Consider the following 11,598-nt stretch of genomic DNA (forward strand, 5'->3'; position numbering starts at 1 on the left):
GCTTCTATCACGACTTTGATATCCTGAATTAGAATAGGCAGTTTAATTCCCGCAATATACTGCGAATCACGCAAAGTGATCCTTTTTAACTTGTACGTTCAACGTCATTCTGGATGTAACATTCCGCTCTACATATTTTCGAGCTCTCTCGATTAGATACATCTGTGTTAATATAAAATCATAATCTCTCTCTTTCTTTCTCTCTCTCTCGTGTAATTTCAAAAATTTTAACATTTTAATTATTTGCTACAAGAAAAATTTACAGGCAGAATATAATTCAGATTATAAAATGAAATTTATGCGTCAAAATAATGTTTCAAAAAACATAATAAAAATTTATATAAGTAGATTTAATTGTTATATATTACAATATTCATTCACACATATTTCCTGAGCGATACATTAATAGTTACATCACTATCAAAAGAGATTTTACAGATGGTAATATTGCTCTCTAGTTAGCTGGTCAAATGTCGTCCTCGTAAATCTCCCTCAAAGTAACAGCGGCGATAGTCAAAGTTAGCTTTATGCTAACTACGTTCGCAGCTTTAAACGCGCACGAGTATAAATCGACACGGTGTTCATCCATTAAGTCTTATCGGGACAACCGCAATTTTCAGCCGCGCAGCAAGCCGACCCCGCCTCGAACTTGACGGTTATAAATCAGAGCGATGCTCGATATTTGTCGGCTTCGAACTTTAAAAGTTCATCCAAGGTTATTTTGCCCGCGTCGAATTCGACCGCGTTAAGGAGTGAAATATGTGAAAATAGGGGCCCGTCAACGTCGCGCGGTATCTCGATAGGGAAAATCCAATCGGATCTCGCAGCGTAGGCGCGTGCACGGTAGTCGTCAGAGGGAAAAAGAAACTAAAGAGCAAAAGAATCGATAACTTTTTATCTATGTCGAATGCGACGCTTCTCCTCGGAGTAGAAATGACTGCCAAACACGATCGATGCAATAAGAGATGAGAGAATGCAACGAACGACGTCGCTCTTTTAAACTTTTCGGCTGTTCGTCGGATGATATCAGGAAGAACTCTACCGAGAATCTGTGTGATTCAATTATTCTTTTCGATAAGACGATAGTATGATAGAAATGCATATTTGAAATCATCGTTATTTCCCATCGCGTTGACCTCCAACTTCAACAAACGGCCTTATCGTTATCTATCTCTCTTTTCGTGTCTTTACCATCTTCGGAAAATTCTAAAGTGAGATCGCGAATTGTAAATCCGACAACAAACGTATATGTGAAATCCTATTAACGTTCACTTAAACACTCCGTTAGCAACGCTAAATCGACTCTTAATTGCGGAATAAATTTTCGACGAAGTGTATAGTAAGGTACAGGTAGCTTTGATGACTCTCGTGACTCCAATTAAAAGAGAATGTCCCGAGAAGCGACGACAAAACAGATCGGTGGTCAGCCGCAACAAATTGCCATGTCGTGCACGACCCTCGGTTTAAATCGATATATTGCGTCGTGTCATTTTCTTGCGTCAAACATTCGAGCTTTTATCGCCATATTAACATTTATCATGTCCAGCAATGTGAAGAACAACAAAGTACTCACTTAAATAATACATCGCGTATAAGCACGTTCACGTCACGTATCGAATTTTATCCGGCATCGTCTTTCGATTAAAGTCAGCTTTGATTGAATCAGCCGCGATATCCTGTGTGATATTGCAGCCCAATACGCAGTTCTATTTTAATGTTTATTTATTTTTTACAACATTATTTAATCGTGACTTTAAAAAAGAAATATGAATTATGCGATTCATAAATACTTCTTTTTATTATTAAAAGTTTTAAGTTTTAATGGAAAAAATAAGACAATAATATTTATCATATTAATGATAATTAATTTTTTAATTAAATATTTAATCATGTATTTCTAACATATTGTCAAGTATAACAACTAAATATGTAAAATGTACGGTAAAGAAAACTATTTTTAAAATTTGTTTTAAAATCGAAAAGAAAATATAGCACTTATACAATACTTCTGTCTAGCATAATATGAATAAAGAAGACTCGAAAACTTAACGTTTATCGTAAAAAAGACCGCAACAATCGCTATTGTTACAAAAGAGTTCTCGTTCTTGCAGTCGATCGCAGTTACAATGACGCAAAGAAACGGAATGGCGAAACAATTTCCCCCCGAGCAGGATACATAACCGTCGCTGTAATTTGGAAAGTTACTCTGCGGAAATATAAATCGGAAATCGACTAATCCGAAGCTCTCTCGAGGATATTAGCCGGTGCTGGCTGGTATCGCGACGCCCGGATGGACAGCAAGTAGTCTCAGACGGCTTTGTCCTAAATGAGCGGAGAGAGGACCTTTTCATTTTGAATGCATCGGAGAATCTGGGTCAATGCTGCATCCCACCCATCCGCTGCATGTTGTAGAACCCGCGCGCGCGCTTCCCACGAATAAACGCAAACGAAGTCACCAACTGTCCGATTTTCCGAATTTGCGTAGATGAAAGAGACGCGCCCGGAGAACGTTTATATATAATGTTTCGGTCCAGCGGTCTCGTTAAACTTACAACGAAGTAACGAAATTCAAGATAAATGGCCGATGACGATATTAATCGAGTTAGATGGAGTTTGTTCAATTTTAATTTTTCGCGATTTTACATTTCCAATAAGTACAATGTTACAATACGATGATATAATTGATTTATATCGCTTATAATCATCGGCCTTGATCTTGCACATTGGCTCGAGCGTATAACTCTTCTCTTAAGCAGAAGTACCATCCTTTAATAATAATCCCTGCTAATGCTTAGACATTCAAAACGAGGATTAGTCTGGAACTAGGTTTATTTCGTTCTTGAATGACGGAGTGACTGAAAACAACGGTAGTTTATATAAGCGATGGCATTGTGTCGCGGTTTACTCGAGACTGAATAACGAAAAGATACTTTGTGTCTTTGCTATCACAACTCGTGGTTTTTAAAAGGGTTCTCGAGCTTTGTGGCATTTCTCGATAATGCGAATAAACGTTACATTCGCATTACTCGAGATAGCGGTAAAATATTGTCATTTAAGCGGCTTCAAATAAACAAATTTAACGTTCGCGCATCTTTGATTAAAGCGAAAATACAATTTAAGGAAAATTTAATTTTTCGATATGCTTATTCGTAGGGCGAAGAGGATGAACCTCCAGAGGCCTTGGACATGGGCTGGCCCAGCAGCTCGAGAAAAAGGCTGACTTACATCTTGGTCGCGCCAATCTTATTTCCTCTTTGGTTAACGTTACCAGATACGAGAACACCTAGAGGTAATCAGTAATCACCTTTCTATACTAGTATGAATTTGAACGAATAATACATAAATTATTTTTCACTCACAGTGAACATCTTTCGTTTTGTAATGTTGTCTTTTCTTAGTTTTAGTCATTAAAAAAGTTTATATCTAACAACATATATAAAGAAAAAGATATAATTTTCAATTTTACACTCAAAAAAATGTCTTGCTGATATAGGTAGATTTCTAGGTGTCACAACAAAAATTTATCGCTATTTTTTGTATCTGTTAGAATATTGTCTGTTACATATAGAATTTATAGCAGCAACATTCTAATAATATCTTCTAGAAAATTTAGGTCCCATTGCCAAATGTTAATCACTGCATTGGATAAATATGAGTTTCGATACTACAGAACGATCTTTGTGAGAAATATAACTGCCAATTATAACTGCAGCATCGAAAAATTGAGAAAAATTGTTTAAAAGAGCTAGATAGATTGAGCGCGTTATACAAATATGTTAGACGTGAGGATTATATATTCATTTGTTTCTTGCCGCTAATTTTTTCTGTCTACCACAGCCAAACTTTATAACAAGTATGATTGGCCTTAACATGGATAGGCGCCACAGAAAAACATTCTTTCTAAATTTCACAAACAGTTCAGATATAAATTCTGTCTCTGTCACTTAGATTGATTAAATGCGAAACATATGCGATATCACAGTATTTGCTAATCATTTATGTACCTCAGTTAATTTTGCGCACCCAGAAAATTTTTGCTGTAGTTGCAATACCACTTTTTTGAGTGTATGGAATTAAATAAGAGTAATTATCGTAGAACAAATCTGTGGTGTAAAAATTAGACGAAACTAAATCTGTCGTAATCGTTTGTTTGATTGATGTGATAAACAGTTGAATATTTGCGCCGTTACTAATCCTTTACTCAATAGCCTTTTCTTTTAATATTTTCACTGTTGACTGTTTGAGCGATATTAGATTTCCTTCATACCGACGAATATAATCGGTCCTGAATAGAGGCAGATGAAAACTGGAGCAAAGACAAAAGCAAATCCTTTGTAAAGCGCAAGAGCGATTAAGCACTCTCATTTACATATCTTGCGCCCATTGCGAGACCCAAACTCCTTTCTCCCTGAAAAGTCAATTAGGATATTTATGAAACGAATATAGAAACCTTCAAGAACACGGAAAATTTAATTCTCCAAAAGTATTTCTAATCGATAAATATATTTATGAGCTTCATATTTTCCGCTCTTTTATACTTTGTCATTGCTCGACAATAATATTAAGATGCAAAAATATGTCAAGATAATTTCTATTTCAATTTCGTTATATCTCGTTATTCATATTATTTGATTTTACTGCGATGGCGAATATAATCGAGAATATATATTCACGTATATTTCATTTGACTGCAATAAATTGCACAAACTATGATAAATATCCGATCTGTATATTATACCCCTTGCAAGGAATGAGAATTGATAGAATCTAAGAATTCTTGCGCGATAATTAAATTATCCAGCATTAAATTTTATATTTCATTATGCATTAATTATTATATCTGATGCATCGCTATGCTGATAGAAGCGCGTGAACAACGATTTATCGTTCGCCAGAAATATTATCCGAGGAAGCAAAAAAAAAAAGATGTAGAGAAGCGTGTGTGTTTCAAATGTGCCATTAATTACAGCCAAAACCCTAGGCCGTGGAAGGTGTGTGTACCTGTTTTTTTAACTCGCTGAAAACGTCGGGATCAGATTGAATCCTATCAATCAGCGCAAACGTCGCACCATGTTTTGCCCGCCCGGTATATATATATATATATTATATTGACCCCCGGGTAATATTAGCTCAACTCTGGGAATTTGGGATTCCGAGCCATCGATTTCACCGAGATGAAACTCTTGGTCTTTCATTAATACATAAGAGACTAATTAAACGGCATTTATGCCTAACTTGCTGTATAAGTTTATATTTCGTACATTCTTAATGTCGTGCAACGTATAGCAATGCCTTGTCAAATATCAGCGCGTCGGAAAATAATAATAAATAATGAAACATTTTTTTGAAATTTCACCGTGAGAACGCGGACGGTAATCGTGGATTATCACGTGAAAGACATTACGGTGATACGATTCGGCCGCTTATCGGAATCGCGAGGTCGAGTGAATCTCTATTTTATTTGGAGACATGCTCACGTTCCAATTTAATAATAAATGTTAAGATCAACGTGATCGTCATTCGCGCGCTGCTATTATTCAAAGCATCTCACAGCCACCATTTATCACGCCTCCTGCATTATCTCGGCCTAATAACACGCCTCTATTGCGACACTGCACAATGCTCGCGACGAAAGATGATATTGACACGTTAATTTCGCATCGAGGACTGATTGTTGCGCACGAATGCATAGATAGTATGTACATACTCATTCTATTGTTAACTAAAATTCCGATATGTCCTTTGAATTTCAGCAATCTCGGGTCTTTGATTACCGATCTGTTAATATGAATGTTGCCGTGATCAATTGATGCGGGATTGTACGCACCGCAAAATGCACAAACGAGTCAAAGATCGCCATCAAATTTTATATATATAGCTCAATTTATTTGTTTGTCAACATTTTTATAAAAAGTTTATATAAACCGAAATATACAAACTTTCTTCTTATGTATTGACACACACATAAAAACTTTCTTTCTTCAATACAAGTATATTATATATATATATATGATATTCATATATAAAAAAAGAATTTTTAAAAATTGAAAAAAGTTAGCAAATATTTTCTGCTAAAATATATATACGATTACTTTTTCTTTTTGCATTTAATTTTAAAAAAATAATTTGTGATGCGATTCTCTCGTTTTTCGAATAATTAAAACTATTCGGATTAAACTTAATTCATCTCTCTAAATTAAGCAAATTAATTATCGCGTTACTGTTCCATTGTATAATTTTATTTATTCAGATTTTAGAAAGCTAATGGAAAACAATTCAGTAATGGAAACATTCATTCTGCAATCTCATTCCGCTTTAGAGATTGCCATAATCATAATCATGAAAATAAATTAGTTTCGCGAACGAATGCCAAAAAATTCGTTATGTTTCTAGAACAGAACCATCTATATGGTATATATTGGGTTCCACTAAGTAATCATTCGAGGCAGAAATCTTCTTCCAACGTTCTCAAATTAAACCCCTGAGATTCGGTCATTAGGATTAAATTACGGGGCGGATTAAATATCTCGAACTTCACCCTCGTCGTCGTACTTAAAGTAAATACGTCATTGAAGGTAGAAAACTGGTAGTTTTTATTGGCAGAGAACAAATTTGTCTACCGTTATATATCTCTAAGAAAAAATGCTATTTACTAAAGACTCCTCATTTAAACAACAGTACAAACGTTTCTTTTAAACAATAGCGATATTGACGATCGGAATTTAAATCGTTAGATTAATTAATTGATGATATCTCTGTAATTTTGATATCTTTCCTTGAATTTTATTTTATTTAACGATATATATTCAGTTGCCAATCAACTTGTGTGTACATCCATAATTATGTATTCCCTGATTAATTTTTTTTTTTATATTCGAAACGAGCTATATTTGTGAGAGATTCGTATCACGTACATCAATTAGCCAACGTTACACAACGATATCGGAATGGTAATCGACCAAGCACATTTAACATACTTAAACTACTCCCGTTAATGGAAACTGGAAACCAAGTGATGCGACTAGAGCGCTGGCGCCACATGGCTGACTGCATAATTGAGTGAAAGAACATCCCGCATCGTCGCAGCAACTATCCCGTCTTTTCCGACTCAATTTTGACACAGGAAAGATTACCGTCGTAACGTCCGGTATATCAACGTTATATACCGGTATATCCTGTTAGCTAACGATTAATTATTGTATATTAGTTATAGATTAGTTTATATAAAGTTGGGACAAGTAACAGATGCCGTATATCCGCTTAATTTCAGGAAAGAAGTTTTTCCCGATAACTTTCATCGGCTCGATCTTCTGGATCGCGGCGTACTCGTACCTGATGGTCTGGTGGGCGAATGTCGCCGGCGACACAGTAGCCATACCGCCGGAAGTGATGGGCCTGACGTTCCTCGCAGCCGGCACTAGCATACCGGACCTTATCACAAGCGTAATCGTGGCGCGGAAGGGATACGGCGATATGGCCGTGTCGAGTTCCGTCGGCAGCAACATCTTCGACGTGACCGTTGGGTGAGCATCCAAATCTTCTAGACATCTCGCGTCAATGTTGCATCCTGCAATATATTATATATGAAGGCATACATTCGTTCTGTTTCAAGAAATTCCAAAATATCTATTTTAAAACATTCCATAATTTTGTCTAATAATATACTCTAATATCGATACTAATTATTTCATTCTTGTACAAGTTATGTTATTTTGTTTTATCGCGTTTAGTGAATTGCACGAATATTTTAGAAAATCTCAATTCATTATGCCTTAATTTTATTTTATTTGTATATGTATCATTGTTTAAAAATGTTACAATTACTAAACTATTTTTTGATGAAACCAAATAGAGAAAGAAAATAAAAAATCCTAACTGTGCTCAACAAATTTTATAGAACTAAAAATTATTCCAAGAATATATATGATAAAAAAATAAAACAATTCTAAAAAATATTTTATCATAAAATATGTATATATCATATATGATAAGTAATATATATATATATATATATATATATATATTATTTTAAAAAAAGAATATTTATGTATGTGAAAGAGCGAACATCGTTTGGCACAGTCTTTCTAGAAAATTTTATTCTAGAAAAGTCGCAGCAACGTGTATTTCTCATTGATTCCGTACGTGAATAGAATTTTATGATATACTCTAATATATATGATAGCTATTGCTAGATTCGATATATAGATAAGATGAGAAAATAAGATAATGATAAGAAAATCTTTCAAGAAAGAATTGTACAGAATGTCATATTGATTTTCCGCTAGGATTATCCCGAATCTCGAAGAAATATAGAAAAAGAAAGTTAGAATATAAATTAGCATACATGAACCGAACGATATAGATACAAATGCTGAAAGATAAGCATTCTCAACACGTCTTTTATTAACATTTGGCGTAAAGAAAATTAATAAAGGAGAAAACAAATTAAAAAGAAGCAAAACTTTTTTATATTGTTTTATTGTACCAAAATTGTGTACCAGTGCCACGATTAATTCAGGTATTATAAATTTGCCACTTAATTAATATCAATAAATTTGTATTAATATTATTATTTGTTTAATCATCTAATTCTGCAATTGTTCAATATTAATCGGAAAATTCTAACTTGTACTTTTAAAACAACGCAAAGAATAATTTATTCAATAAAAAGGCAATATTCTGCAAGGATTATAAGTAAGAATTTTTCAAAAACTTTCTTGCTAAACAGCAAAGTAGCATAATAGATACTAAAATGTGTCGCGAGACAAAGAAATTTAATACATTCCTAAAAGCGTCTACTGCTTTTCCTGTTTTTGAATCCGAGACCCATTTACGTCGCACTATATTGAAGGATCGATTAACGAGAAGGACCAAGTGCCAAAGAGGCCGAAAAGCTTATTCGGAAAGGGATATCAATCTCAAATTTCGCTAATAGTGATCGTTCGAGCGGAACGAGAAAAACAACATATCAGAGTAACGTTTTATATGACAAAAAAAAAGTATCGATCAACTTGAACTGCACGTATTTTTTTCTCTAATTTAGTAAAAGGGATAATATTTTATTTTTCCTAAATCACTTTTTAAATTTTTACATAATGTATCTAAATCCTCAGCTAATGAAAGTTATTAATAAAATACGCGATTAACGTTTTTCATTATTTTCCCTTTACTGTCACTTCATAAAGCGCTTATTCACGGTATAATAGTCGACAGGTATTATCAGTATAAAAAAAAAACTGTGCTATTGTTACTCTTATTGTGCAAAGAATATATTCACAGCTAATATTTATCGTAATTATATGTTAACATAAATAAACATACGTTACTTTAAAGATATATTTATATTTTTGATATGTTTATGATTTGAATCATTAAATATATAATTAGTTGTTATCTATCAGCATATTATGGAATATTTAAATAAAATCAAATATCGAATAAAATATTGAATATCTTTAGCATATTTATACAAATTTTAACATCTTTTACACAGATAATAGATACGATATATATTTTTTGTTTCGTTAAAACTCATATGAAGATACTTTAAATTTAGAGCTTTGTCAGATTATTAAAAAAAAATGTCTGTTAACGTGGAACTTGTTTTCCTACTTTCTTTCTCTTTAATTATAATATTATTTTTATTCTTTTATTCAAAGATATGGAAAAACTTAAACACAATATATTGCATATTCTTCGGAAAAATATTCTTCTATTTCAAAAAATTTATAAACTTATATTTATTCCTGCAAAACGCGCACAATATTAATTCGTTATTCTTGCATTAGCTGGTATCAACTATTGCGGGCACTTTTCCCGATACTATTTAAACAATGTCAGCATTACCGGTAGGATCTTCAAAGAACGGAAATTGATATATAGACAGCAGAAATGATTATAGTTAGTAAGATATCAATGGCACAATAGAGTTCAATAGACGAATCGCGCAATATCGGAATTATTGAACTCCCTCGCATGTGTGTCCGCGCGAATACAATACACTTAATTATATACTAACTATATATACATACACATACGTATATTAGTATATACTTCTATATATGCTAGTATATATATTAAGTATGCATATATATATGTACTTTACACATACTCACACACACACATATTCTCTCTCTGATAATATATATGTTCGCGCATGCAATATGAATCAGATGATGACCGATGATTAAACGGGATTAGAAGAGATGTATGGAATTGGTAGCCAAACCAAATCTGTCGAAGAATTCTCACTATTTCACTATAATCGCATTCGCTATTCATTCTCTGGCATTATTACCGTATTATTGGCGCAGATGTCACGAATACTGTTTCAGCCATGACTCATTTTACGCGGATAAATTTCGAAAATCTCTACGCGAAACAACCATTTTATTTTTTTTTTTTTTTTACTAATTACATGATAAACGTCAATCAAGCAATGAAAATTTGACACTTTCTGAACTCGCCAATTTAATATTACGCGTATTCGCGTATTTGAATTTCTTGTGCTTGCACTCCAATTCTTACTACAAACGATACATATCTAAATCTCCGAAGCACTAACAGTAAAAAGAAAAATTCTTCATTTCGACATTAATAAAAATAAAGTAAAAAAACAAAATGATCTTGCAATTTTAACAATATTCTGTGTGATTTTTGAGCATGATATTTCCCGAGCGATCCTCGACGAAAAGCCAAGTTTATACAGTAACTTGTGGCTGTTACCGATAAGAATTCATTATCTTTCTGCACTTTGTCTTCACGACTATAAGATCCAATCTGTCGAAATTGATCGCGCATCCCTCCATAGCACTCGATCTCCTGAAAATCGCTCGTCGCGATGAAACATCAGATCCTTCTCATCACGATCAATCATAGCCACGCATTTGTCGACTGACTGCCAAATGGTAGAGGATTTGAAAGGAAAGTGAAGAAAAATATTTTTCCGTATTTGTGCGGAAGCGATTGCGACTGCACGTCAAATGATATATATCCAAGAGATGTCGACAGTATTGTTATAGGCAAACATGAATTATAGATATTTTACGTCAAATATATATATATATATAGAGAAAGAGAGAGAAAAAGCGCAACAAGAATCTAATAAAATTCATAATACAAGAGATCCAACATATATTCGGAAAATTTTGTCGAAAGCACGTATCACGTTTCACAATTTATATGATGATGTAACGAATATATGGAATTTTTTATATAATTAAATAAATGTTAATTAAAATAAATGATTAAGTGTATATAGTGGTAACATATGTAGTGGTAATTTTTAACAGGTCACAACACATTATTATTCTACAAAATAATTAATATATTTCGGAGAGATAAAATTATTTATATAATTCCAAGATTTTTTTAAGTTACTAGCTGGCAAACTCGATATGATATATAAGCAAACATTTAATTAAAAAGTTTTCGATCGATATATAATTAAGCATTGCTAATCTTAAATATTAATTCCACATAATCCTTCACGTTGCTGCAGCTATTACCTACATCTCTTTTTCTTAGAATATATTCACTGCACACATATTTGAAAGATATATATATTTTATTTTTTAATTAGAAAAAATATATATATCT

At 33.1% G+C, this 11,598-nt stretch overlaps 1 protein-coding gene across 6 annotated transcripts in view; it reads left to right on the forward strand.

Moving 5' to 3' along the window:
- The window catches only part of LOC115246353 (sodium/potassium/calcium exchanger Nckx30C), a 61,796-nt gene that overhangs the window by 43,236 nt on the left and 6,962 nt on the right, over positions 1 to 11,598 (forward strand). For 4 of the 6 annotated variants that reach the window (XM_029825101.1, XM_029825103.1, XM_029825102.1 and 1 more), the window contains 2 exons: positions 3,154 to 3,289; positions 7,271 to 7,523. In XM_029825101.1, the coding sequence (XP_029680961.1) occupies positions 3,154 to 3,289; positions 7,271 to 7,523 (389 nt within the window). The other 2 variants (XM_029825106.1, XM_029825107.1) reach the window with 2 other exon arrangements.

The sequence above is a fragment of the Formica exsecta genome, unplaced genomic scaffold (assembly GCF_003651465.1).
Source record: "Formica exsecta isolate Colony F162 unplaced genomic scaffold, ASM365146v1 scaffold149, whole genome shotgun sequence".
Classification (NCBI taxonomy): Eukaryota; Metazoa; Arthropoda; class Insecta; order Hymenoptera; family Formicidae; genus Formica; species Formica exsecta.